The sequence below is a fragment of the Hippopotamus amphibius genome, chromosome 6 (genome assembly GCF_030028045.1).
Source record: "Hippopotamus amphibius kiboko isolate mHipAmp2 chromosome 6, mHipAmp2.hap2, whole genome shotgun sequence".
Lineage (NCBI taxonomy): Eukaryota > Metazoa > Chordata > Mammalia > Artiodactyla > Hippopotamidae > Hippopotamus > Hippopotamus amphibius.
The window spans coordinates 67899784-67913135 of record NC_080191.1 but is presented as its reverse complement, the minus strand read 5'-3'; the positions used below and the strand labels follow the sequence as shown (position 1 = coordinate 67913135).

Here is a 13352-nt window from a genome sequence, read left to right as displayed (position 1 = left end):
AAATATCCTGGCAAATAAGATAAGTATTATCATCCTTTGCTTAAAGATGAGACAATTGAGGTATAAAGAGAGAAGCGACTTTCCAAAGGTGTCAAGCCAACATAAAGTAGTACCAGAACTCAAATCTGTGTCTAGTGCTAGATTCTGTTTTCTCTTTATGACATATAAAAACGCTGGGTGCAATCTTTATGGCTTTATGTGTCAACATCTCATTCTCCCTCATGTTCATAGAGAACTGTTTCCTTTCTAGCCACCAAAAGCACTGTTATCCCTTTTCTCCACCCTAGTGTCCACCCAGTTATTTCACCTTGAGCACCTCCGCACTGTAGCCCCTCCCCCTTCTCCTGGCCATCATTAAAGAACCGTAGTGCAGGTCTCAAAATAAACACTGACGTACAGACTCAGAGCTATGGCAGAAAGCAAATCCTAACTACTCATTAGAGTGACGTTTCTCAATATTTTTTCTTAACCTAAGGAGTGAGAAGGAAAACAGATGATTAGTCGAAAGTGCCTTCATTTTCTCAATGCCACATATAGCAGGAAGGCACCTGTTGTATTTTAGTTGTTCATAATGATCCATCTGGCTCATGATCATAAAAAAGTGAAACTCTGGTTTATAATCAGCCATTAGCAGTTTTTTACACTATAGAGAAAGATTCAAGAATAATTACCTCTTCCCCTCTGCCCCCCAAAATGTATTAATCAAAAAATATGTTTTAAAATGTAGAACAGGGACTTCCCTGGTGGCGCAGCAGTTGAGAATCTACCTGCCAGTGCAGGGGACACGGGTTCGATCCCTGGTCCAGGAAGATCCCACATGCCGCAGAGCAGCTAAGCCCATGGGCCACAACTACTGAGCCTGCGCTCTAGAGCCTGCGTGATGCAACTACTGAAGCTCACGCGCCTAGAGACTGCTCTGCAACAAGAGAAGCCACTGCAATAAGAAGCCCACACACGGCAACAAAGAGTAGTCCCTGCTTGCCACAACTAGAGAAAGCCTGCATACACAATGAAGACCCAATGCAGACAAAAATAAATTAAAAAATAAATGAGTAAATAAAGTTAAAAAAAATAAAATGTAGAACACAGCAAACACACATATACACAGCCTCCCTTCCCACCCCCTTTTCCCAAAGCAAGCAGGAAGGACTTGTACACCTCCTTGACTTCACCCTATGTTAGATTTGTGGACCTGACTAGGTACTAGGTGAGGAGGTCAGTCTGCACTAAAAAAAAACCCAACTGAACTCTAGGTGACTCTGTTTTGAATCAGGTAAAGAAGTGATGTGATGACAATCCAGCTACTTACTCCACAGTATCGGTCACCATTAAATATCTGAGGTGGCAGAGGGTTGCCCTGATCAGGCTTCTTCTCTGGGGGGATGTTCTTGTACATCCACTGCCTCTGCTCTTCCGACATCGTGATGTCCACTTCCTCAAACTCTATCTTGTTGGCTTCCAGAAATCTAACCACATCCTGCTGCTTCTTCTTTATCTGCAGAGAGAAGACAAGCACATAAGGAGAAATGCTCCACTGAAACCATGTGGAAATATTTCCAATTTGAACTAGATTTGACTGATGGCGATTTTTGCAGACGCCAGGTACTGTCCACTCCCTGGTGATCCAGCAGATGTCTAAGCAAGGCCTGACACAGTACTTTCTTCACAGAATTCTGGGGCACAAGTCAGATGGTCTGGGAGGGCCACACTAGGTCTGAGATGGGAGATTCACTTAGTTCTCAGGGGGCCATGACCACCCACTCCCACCCCCAGAAGTTGACATTTACAGTCATGAAAGCCCCCTCTGTCCCCAAACATTTGAAAGCCACGTATAGCCCATCGGAGGTGCCAACATTTCATTCATTCCTGGGAGCAGCGATATTTTTATTCTCCTCAGCAGCCTCTTTCAGATATTCCACAGCTGTAGCCACTGTCATGAAAGCATCCTTTCATCAACTCACAAGAGAAAAATGTGCTCCACTTCTAAGGTGAGTGTAAACAACAAGCACCATCTGACTTTGAACTCTTAACCCTTCTTGCTCCTCTGATGTTTCATGTTTCCTTCCTCAGTCACTAGGGGTCAGGTGTGCTCTTGAAGAGCTGCAAACACATCTGCACGTTTTCCAAATGGGACCCATCTTCTTAATTTAAGGTACGTTATTAACTCATTGAGATGGGGTGACAATATTCAGTATCTTAAACATGGCATGTAAAATGTGAGAAAACAAGTGTGCTTTTTCTAAACGATTCTGGGAAATCTGCATAAAAAACAAAAGTGGTGAGGTAAATCTTATAATGCTCAAAGAAAAGAATCACTTTGAGAAGTGAGGCAGCTAGAAACCTCTCTCAACCTAGAAAATAAAATGCTGGGCACTTCCCTGGTGGCTCAGTGGTTGAAAATCTGCCTGCCAATGCAGGGGACACAGGTTCCAATCCTGGTCCGAGAAGATCCCACATTGCCGTGGAGCAACTAAGCCCGTGTGCCACAACTACTGAGCCTACACTCTAGAACCCATAAGCCACAACTACTGAGCCCATGTGCCACAACTACTGAAGCCCGCATATCTAGAGCCAGTGCTCTGCAACAAGAGAAGGCACCGCAATGAGAAGGCCACGCACCACAAGGAAGAGTAGCCCCCACTCACCACAACTAGAGAAAGCCCGCACGCAGCAACGAAGACCCAGTGCAGCCAAAAATGAATGAAAAAATAAAAAATAAGTAAATAAAATTTGGGGTGACTGTTCTTCCACTGTAATTTAAAAAAAAAAGAAAGAAAAGAAAATGCTAAGGAACAAACTTTCACAAACTGACTGCCCCAACCAATCCCCTCCTCCCCCCACCTTAATCAACTCCTCCCAAAATGCCTCAGTGACGTGTCTCTGGCGTGGAAATCTGTAATATACCATCAGCACAGAGGTGCCGATCATTGGGTTCAAGTTTATGAATGACTAACAAGATGCCGTAGTTAATAATGGACAGAAATAAAAGGCTGTCATCTTTAAGTTCAATGGTATTATAAAAGGAGAGAATTACTGTATCGTTGTAAATCCAAGTTGAAAATGACATTATTTCAGATTCTTGAATCAAACCATCTCTCATGTCTGAAATAGTTAACTTTTTCTCCTCACTCACAGAATTTCAGAATATAGTTATATTATTTTGTAACTTTGCTGTGCAAAAACGTATCATCCATCCTACTTAATTTCCCCTTAAATCCTACTAGTCAGAATTTATTGACCTTGACATTGAAAGTCTTCACTTATTTTGACCAAAGTCCTCGAGTGTGTTCTTGTCAAGACAATCATGTCATTGTCCTAAAATCCCTCTTCAGTGGGTCCCCACTGTCCTTTGTAAAACAAACAAGAAGTTACCTACAATCCTACTATCCAGACAGCCACTGCCAAAAGTTAAACAGAGGAAAGGGTCTGGATTTAATGTCCATATTTGGAGCTCTACATAGCCAGCACATTTCAATTGTTCATGAGAGTGATCAAAAAGTGAAACTTATCCATCGTCAAAGCTTGGCTTTCCATATATAATGTATAGACATACAACATTCACCACGACCTCAAAATGTGCGTACTTAAAGGCTTAAATGTTCTCAATGAGAGTAAATCAAGACATATAGACAGCTTCTTTACTCCCCCACTTCCTGGCCCTAAACACATAAATACACACACACACACACACACACATACACGCACACACAGTATTTATTGCTAGACTATAATCCCCTACACCTTACCTGGTCTTTCCTTTCACAGGATCACACTTGGTAAAAATAGCTGCACTTTGCCCCTTTTACTGAACAATAAAAATATCATGAGTACCACCCTCTGTCATTAAAAATTTTTCAGAAGTATGAATTTTAATATCTTCCTGGCAATTCCATCATGTAGATGTACAGTTAACTACCACTCTGTTGTTGAATACCTAGCACGCTTGCAGGTTTCACTGCTAGAAATAATATCACACAGTGAACATCCTTGTAAATCTTTGATGGTATCGCTCAAGACTACTTTAGGACAAAGCCCTGTGAATGAAACCCAGGTGAAAGGACAGAGACATTTTTCAGACTCCTGAAGGAGTCAAGGTAAAACTGTCTTTCAACAAGGCCACCTCAATTTACATTACCATTAGCAACGTAATGGTCTAAGAGTGTCCATGTCTCAACACCCCTCCTCCTTGTTAGCCAATATTCGAAAGTTGTATCGTAGAATATTAAAATTCAAATGACGTGAGGTGATGGATGTTCATTAAACTTATTGTGGTAATCAATTCACAATATATACGTACATCAAAATCATTATGCCGCACACCTTAAGCTTATACAGTGTTGTATGTCAATTGTATCTTAACAAAATTGGGAAAAAATGGTCGCTGTTCTAAGAAAAAAATTCAAAAGCATCATTACACACTATCAATACTCAGGAAGCAAAGGATAGTTCCCCATCGGGGTGATGGTAATTATCTTCGTATCTTTAAGAGGAAAGCAGGAGAGGCAACGCCAGGTTTGTGTTTTGAAGAGATTACTTCAATACTATGCATCTTAAAAAGAAAAAAGGAGAAATTCTGTATGTATTGTTAACACTGCTATGAAAAGGTCTCCAAGATGTTTAAGTGGGGGGCGGGGGGGAAGAGCAGAACTGTGTGTAGACTAGGCACATTTTTTTAAATGGAGAAAAATAGGAACACATCTGTATTTACTTGTATTTTCATTTTTAAGAAAAATGCTTGAAGGTTATATAAGAAACAAACAAAAGCAGTTGCCTGGGGGGTGGGGCATGGGAACTGGAGGATGGGGACAAAGTGAGAGCAAGCGTTTTCACTCTATGTGTGTAAACTTTTTGGAAATGCATCAACATTTCAAAGATTAAACAGAAGAAATTTAAGAGAGGGAGCGTCCTATAGAAAACAACCCAGAGAGGGGTGGTAGTCCACGGCCATAGAGACCTGGGGTGTTTCATATAAATCAGCAAGACTTCTGTTACTCCCTGGCCTCCTGAACTCCTTACACTTAAAAGAAAGGCCAGATGATTAAAAAGGGGGGGGGGGGGGTAAGCTACAAATCCTGGTTCGCCCATTTATTTACTGAGTGAGTCTGAGCAAGCTGCTTAACCTCTCTCTGCCTCAGTTTTTCCATCTTTAAAATGGGAATAATAGTATTCCCTACTTCATCAGATTATTGTGAGGGTTACATATAAATTATGTGTCACTGACAACATTTATTGCCTGACACATAATAGTGCTGTATCACATTTTAATTATTATTGTTGAATTTGTTATTTGACATCACATTAAAAAAATCTTTTAGAAGGCAGTGTCAGGGAAAAGTTCACTTTTTTGAGACAAGATGAATCTAAAATCTCATATTTTGCTTTGCCTTTGTTGAAGTTTAGAAATAAATTTACATGTTCAAAAATTTTTTAAATTTAAAAAAAAAAAAGGCTAAGGCCACAGAAAATTAGTAGAATAGCAGATCACCCAAATAAACAAAGGGGAGAAATTTACCCCAGAGAAGGAAGTTTCAAGGGGATGTTTGTGACGTCAGTCTGAGGAAGGAAGATGAGTCACAGCACCAGGGCTGTTCTGAGATTTAGCAGGTGAACATGGCTGGAACTGTGGGAGCCCAGGGCCGAGCTGCAGGGACAGGCCCGCTCAGGAGGTGGGTCCTGGGAGAAGCCGGAGCCCCAAGTAATGGAAAGGCTTCCTAAGTGGCATGAGGAAGCCATCAAGGGCACTGCACGGGCTGGCAGAAACCCAGGATTCAGATAACAATAACATACATCATCACTTCCTTGACACAAAGTTTTATTTACACGTTTCAACCATCCTGAAACAAAACACACCTAGCAATCAATAACGAAAGAAATCTGGGGAGAGAAATTTGTGGAAGAGAAGAAGGAAATTGTGCGGCAACAATTGCAGCCTTCGTTCATGTCAACTAAGCCATGGGTGATGGTACCTATAACTCATGTGGCTGGTGTTTTAATCTTCGAACACACTTGGAAGCCTCAGCAGACAAAGCTAGTTATTTACCTAGTAGCCCATCTCCCTTTCTTTCTTAATAACCGAAGCCTGATTTTGTTTAAGAAAGCAATGTGTCGAGCTTCCCTGGTGGTGCAGTGGTAAAGAATCCACCTGCCAATGCAGGGGACACGAGTTCGATCCCTGGTCTGGGAAGATCCCACATGCCTCGGAGCAACTAAGCCCATGTGCCACAACCACTGAGCTTGCTCTCTAGTGCCCGAGAGCCACAACTACTGAAGGCCCAGTGCCTAGAGCCTTTGCTCCACAACAAGAGAAGCCACTGCAATAAGAAGCCCGTGCACTGCAATGAAGAGTAGCCCCCCGCTCTCTGCAACTACAGAAAGCCTGCGCACAGCAACAAAGACCCAATGCAGCCAATAAATAAATAAATTTATTTTAAAAAAAGAAAGAAAGCAAGCAATGTGTCAGCTACAAAAACCTGTGGACCCAGACTCCTCTGTGGAGGTGATCACAGAACACAGTGCTGGCCAGTGAGATGTGAGGCGGCCACTCCTTGGAAGGTTCCACTTAATGAAAAGACAAAGCCCATTTTGCACTTGGTCCTTCTTTTCCTCTCTCCCTTGCAGAAAGGCAACCTGTGGGGCCTGAAGGTGCAGAAACCATTTGGCAAATGTGATACACATACAACCCTAAATTAGTTAAGCCATTCTTTATCAACTTTCCTATAGATTGCAGCCTAATGCAATGCTACCTGGTAAAACTCTTAATTGCTATGTAAAATGTCTTCGGCAATACTGTAGTATGATGGATTGAAAATAAAAGCTATTACCGCACAGCAGAGCCTAGAAATAAAAGCAATAAGACATAAATTTCACATAAGTGAAATAAACATGTGTCACTGGATAAACAGAAGATATCTACAAAAGCATGAAAGTTGCATTTCACCTTATCATTCAAACATACACCCATACACGTCATTTAAAGCAATTAAAGAGAACGGACACTGTTAAATCTCTCAGGCTCTATCGCAGGGAGGCCTACAGGCCAATTCTAGCCCATTAACTATGTTTGTATGGCCGACAGCCAAAACTAGTCTTTCTTTTTAAATGGTTGGGAGAAGAAAAAATCAAAAGTATAATAGTATTTCATGACATGTAAAAATTCTATGAGGTACAAATTTCAATGTCCATAAGTAAAGCTGTATTGGAAGACAACTACATCCACTCATTTATATACTCTCCACCGCTGCTTTCATCCTAGAGAAATTAGCGTAATTGAGCCATTGTAACAGAGGCTGTATGGTTCTCAAAGCCTGAAATATTTACCAGCTGCCCTTCACAGGAAAAGTTTGCTAACTCTGCGCTAGATCACAGATCTTCATTTCTGGCTCCAAGCTCACTTTCTCAGTGAGGCCTTCCCTGACTATGTGATTTTACACTTTTACCAGCCTCCCTCCCCCAGAACTCCCTATTCTCTTTCAATGTTTTATTTTTCACCACAGCACCTAGCATCTGACATACCGGTCGTTGTACACCTCTTCCTACTAGAACACAAATCCCACAAGGGCAGGGGATTTTGTCTGCCGTTCTGTTCACTGCTGGATCCCCAGGGTCTAGAATGGTACCTGGCACACAGCGGACTCAGTAAACAACGGTTAATGAACAGCCAGGGTTTTCACGAGTAGAAGGACTAGTATAACAGCAGTGCTAACTCTTTTATCATGAGAATGAGATACTTCAAGTACCACCTCCTTGAAGAGCCCTCTCTAGCCACCTAAGCTTAAGTTTCATTAGTTAAATTTATTACAATTTATTTATCTCTTGTTTTTATGCTCACCTCTTACTCCAGAGTGTCAGCTCCATAAACGCAGGGCCCAGCGTACAGGAGGCCCTCAGAAAATATCAATCGAGTGGATGATTAAAGAATTATCATCCCAGTGCTGAACATCAAGGCTTTCCAGGTGATATTCAAGAGATCAAACTGAATTGATAATTTAATTTAGGAACAAATGTAACTGAAGTTTAGCCAAACAGGAATGTAGATCAAACACCAATATTTTTCAATGAATGCTAAAGCTGTATGAATTTGAAAAGCAGTATGTCTAGGAGCTACATGAAACTGTAAATAAGCCTAAATAATTCAGAAGAATCTCTGGACCCCAAATGCGAAAAAGGCTTCCCTTCTAATGTTGACACTGACATTGAAGAAGGAAGTTGGATGCGATTCTATGTTTAAATAAGTGCTATTGTCAGTCAATTTTAAAAACTGCAAGCGCATAATGTAGTATTTTGTTTCGCCCCAATTTTTTTATAAGAGCTGTTGATACACCTGCAAATTGATGGCAACTGAAAATTAAGCAAAAATGTTGGTATTTCCCTGATCCTGCTTCCAACTGCTACCATAGAATTCTATCACCCTCAACCACTTTTCCCCAAATATTTCTAGGAGCTCTGAAGCAAGCTCCTCACACAATCTTCAAAGGAGCCTTCTTGGCCACTGCATTAGTAAGTGCTATGGCCTCAATGTGTCATCCCAAAACCCCTATGTTGAAACCTAGCCCCCATCCCAAGATGATGGCCTTAGAAGGTGAGGTTAATGGGAGGTAATTAAATGATGAGTGGAATGTTCTTTTAAAAGGGGCCCAGGAGCTCTCTTGCCCCCACCCACAATGTGAGCACACAGCCAAAAGACTGCAGTCAGCTACCCAGAATTGGCATTTCCCCAGCACCCAACCATGCGGGCACCCTGATCTTGAACTTCCAGCCTCCAGAACTGTGAGAAATTTCTGTTGTTTATAAGGCACCCAGGGACTTCCCTGGTTGCACAGTGGTTAAGAATCGCCTGCCAATGCAGGGGACGTGGGTTTGATTCCTGGTCCGGGAAGGTGCCACATGCCATGGAGCAGCTAAGCTGCTGTGCCACAACTACTGAGCCTGCGCTCTAGAGCCCAAGAGCCACAACCACTGAGCCCATGTGCTGTAACTACTGAAGCCTGTGCACCTAGAGCCTGTGCTTGGCATTAAGAGAAGCCACCACAATGAGAAGCCTGTGCACCCCAACGAAGAGTAGCCCCTGCTCGCTACAACTAGAGAAAGCCCCCGTGCAGCAACAGACCCAAAGTAGCCAAAATAAATAAATAAATAAATAAATAAATAAATAAATAAATAAATAAATAAGTAAATAAAGACAGATAGATAGACAGATAGATAGAAGTGGGAGTAAGTGTCCTTCTACTAAAAAAAAAAAAAAAGCCACCCAGTCTGTGGTATTTTCTCATAGCAGCCCAAATGGACTAAGACAATAAACCTTTACCCTTTCACCTCCAGGGCCCTGCAGGACCCAGATCTGCTGAGGACCCCAGCCCTGTGACCCAGCCCTGGTGATACGCTGTCTGGGCTGGAGCTGCTGAATCTGCTGACGTGGCATGAACACTCAATGACCCATGGAAATCTTCGTGAAGACGCTGATAGCTTTCACTGGCAACCTCCTGACTCCAGGAATCCACAGGGACTGGATGAGAGGCCAGGCTACAGAAATTACTTGCACTTACCCTCTATCCTGAGGCACCAACTTATAAGTAAATGTGCACTCCTCCACTCTCTCTTTGTGTAGGATTAGCTCTTTCCCGGAAGGCTGCCAGTTAACTTATGTAATTAAGCAGCCCCGGCCAGATTCCTTGCAGACGCTTCCAGACGTGTCTAGCCATGTTTGAATTCCGGAGTGAACATGGCTGAGGCTGCACCCTGGGACCTTGGGAGTCACTAGTAAATAAAGACATTACCAATTTGAATAAGATAGGGCTTTTTTTTTTTTTTAACTGAGATTTAATGTGAGCAATTGAGGGAAAGCAACTTTAAAGACAAAGCACGAGAAAAGAATGAAATAATGCCATTTGCAGCAACATGGATGGACCTAGAGATCATCATACTATGTGAAGTAAGTCAGAGACAAATATCTTATGATATCACTTACATGGAGAATCTTAAAAAAATGATACAAATGAACTTATTTGTTGAAGAGATTCACAGACACAGAAAACAAACTTATGGTTACCAGAGGGGAAAGGTGGGGGGGGGGGGAATAAATTAGGAATGTGGGAGTAACATATACACACTACTGCATATAAAATACATAAACAACAAGGACCTACTGTACAGCACAGGGCACTCTACTCAATATTCTGTAATAACCTATATGGGAAAAGAATCTGAAAAAGAATATATATATTCACACACACACATATGTATATCTGAATCACTGTTCTGTACACCTGAAACTAACACAACATTGTAAATCAACTATACTTCAATAAAGGCACAGATGGAAGACAACAAGAAAAACTGGAAAATAATAAAAGTATGTATTTTAGACTTAGAGGCTGTCCTGGTTTTAACCTGGCCCTGTCAGTTGAGTAGCCTTGGTGATATTACTAAGCTTCTCTTTCAGCCTTAGTTTCCAAATCTGTGAAATGGACCCAGTATCTTTTTTCACAGGTTTATTGGGAGGATTAAATAAGAAAAGAGCTAAAAAGTAATAGGCATTGCTCAATTGTTTCATTCATGCAAGCACATTAACTTTTCTTTCTTTGCCCTAGATGTGGCCTTCTGCAAAAAATATAATTTCATAGAACTTTCAAAGCTTTAGGTATTCGATGCAATAGTTCTTTATTTCACTTCCTTTCACACTTCAAATACACAGTTTTCTTTCTTCTGACATGAGGCAGATGCAAGGCTGATTAGGGCCTTTTATGTCTCTCATGAGGAAAAAGTCAAAGGCAGGCAGAGGAAAGAGGACAGAGAAGACAGATTTTCTCACAACTTGATAAGACTTACAGAGGCGGCGCTGGACTAGACTAGGTGGGGTAGGGGGCCCAAAGACAACTCCTCCTTCCAACTAAAAAGGGAGGAAAGGACTGATGATCTTTCCCAGGTCAAAGACCTAGGGACTCTCCAGTGATTGAGTAGAGTATCTTGAAGATCTATTGTTTCATAGCAAATCCTTTAACTAATACCACACTGTTGGACTCACCAGGTGTTATATCCTCATAAAAAGGATGTAAATGGCAGACGGCAGACTAGTTACCCCAAGCTATTCACTACCTCTCCTGTGAAGACTAGAAGGGAAAGCCCCGTGTTCCCAACCACCCTTGCAGCTGGGCAGCCTCATGACCCAGAGCCCGCTGCTGAGCTGGGGGCCAAAATCCGCAGGTAGAGCTTCTGCACAAGGCTCTGCTCTCCTGCTGACGCTGATGGATCAGTGCCAGGGCCCTTTGTCCCTGCCCTTCCTCCCTCTTCTTGCTTGGAACCTTGGTGTGAGGGCTGGAGGTGCAGGGGCCACCTTTCCACTGTGAGGCAACGAGCATCAGGAAAGGGCCAAGAGAATCCCAGAAACACAGGCCCTGAACAAGTCAGTCTCCAGACTTACCCGGAGACACCAAAACACCTGTTTATTTAAGCACAGATTACTCAGGTTCTCTCTTACCTGCAGACGGACACACTCCTCCCTAAAACACCCCCCGTACATTTCCTTGCAGGGGAGCAGAACAGGGGTGTAGAAGAAACCCCAACAAGCCATCGGCTCACTGGCAACATTCAAATGCTGTTTAACTCAGCATGAGATTTCAGGTAAAGTGCTGTGTCCCTGGTGTCTATTTCAGTCTGTCTTACTAGAAAGCAAATACCAGGTTACCAAGCCAAAGATAACAAGGGAGAGGCTGTCCTGCAAGAGATTGAAATTTGAGTTTTAGGAAATCAGTGTCAGAATACAGGGCAGTTTTTGAAAGAATCATTATTATATGTCGTAAATACAAGCAACACAATTTTAATGATGGAAAAGATGGTGCTTTTTCATGTGTCTCATTAGCACAGTCCCTGGTACTTACTAGGTAAGTAAGTACCATAAGTACCATTTGTTTGTATGAAATACATAAACACTACTGAGCTTGAATAAATACTTTTAACATATTTCCTTTTTAACCAGTAAATATTTTGGATCCTGTTTTCTTAACCAACTTGCATTGGCTTCTTTTTTCTATGTTTATAATGTTGTCATCTTTCCAATGGAAAAAAAAAAAAACACCATAATATCAACCTGAAGTAATTATTTTTCATATTACCTTCCAAGGATTCAACATTCAGAAACAGACTTTATATGGTTGCCATAATAACATACACATTTGGGGTAGAATGTTTCAGCTGTATTACAAATATTTTCTGCTTTTATAATTTTCAGTTATCTTATTGAATGCATGGATTCTATTAAATATTTACTCTAAACGAACATTATCCTACCACTGGAAATTTAAGTATGTTCTGGAGATATTCTTCTTTTATAAAAAAAGAGAACTGTTCCAAATGGGCTGACATTTTTCATGATGACAAATGATATCCACAGTAAGCTACCTAACATATTAAAACACAGAAGTGTTCACACGTACATCCCCCCCCCACCCCCCGCCGCTTTCTTGTTTTATCCCTTCAAAGTAAAGATGATACTTTATCAAGTAACTATTTCACAAAATGGATTTCAGGAAATGTTTGATATTATTATTACGTTACTGAAAACAATGCCTGTCATCTATAAAAGCTGTCACTACGAAAACAGAGAAACATAATTTTCTAATCTACTAAAAATCTACCAAATGAAAAGCTGCGGTGAGTTTTTTTAATGTAAAAATCTAACATCTTTCAACCCGTTTTCAGGAACAACTCACTGACATCAGGGAAGAGAGTGGGATTTTAACAACAAAATTTTAAGCACTTTTGCATTATTGATAAATGGGACCAGAAAAATGACTATCACTCTCCTTTAATTCTGATGATGCTTGTCCTCCATTGCAGATCCTTCATGATCTGCTTCCTCTTCATACTAATACTTTGAAGACGTCACATACTTCCACATCTTCAACTGTTACCTCTATGGAGACATATCTAAAACCTGCATTTCAAAACTGGCCTCTTTCACAAGGGCCAATCCATAGTTCCAAAGCCTTTCTGGAAACGCATGCTTAAACGTCCCACCATCACCTAAAACTTGACTGCTAAAACAAAGCCGCAAAAACAACAACAAAATCTTGCTGTTATAAGATCAACCCAGCCATCTACTTCCTTCTCCTAACTTCCCAGTTGGTGTTAACAACACATCACTGTGTTGATGGCTCAGCATGACCACGACCTGCCTGTGAGTCGAACATATAACATAGTTAGAAAAATAACCTGCCTAAACTAAAGCTTTCATACAGACACACACACACAGACACACACACAGAGGCACAGAGTCGTCATCCCCACCCCCCGCCCACCGTGTGTGTGTGTGTGTGTGTGTGTGTGTGTGTGTGTGTGTGTTAGATGCAGAGCCTCTC

At 41.5% G+C, this 13352-nt stretch overlaps 1 protein-coding gene across 3 annotated transcripts in view; it reads right to left on the bottom strand.

The window, feature by feature from the left end:
• SH3BGRL2 (SH3 domain binding glutamate rich protein like 2) overlaps positions 1–13352 on the bottom strand; it is a 61037-nt gene that overhangs the window by 22511 nt on the left and 25174 nt on the right. For all 3 annotated transcript variants that reach the window (XR_009054308.1, XM_057738864.1, XM_057738865.1), the window contains exon 2: positions 1310–1495. Coding sequence is in view for 2 of the 3 variants with exons in the window: in XM_057738864.1 (XP_057594847.1) it covers positions 1310–1495 (186 nt within the window). In the remaining variant the exon portion in view is untranslated. The remainder of the gene's footprint in view (positions 1–1309; positions 1496–13352) is intronic.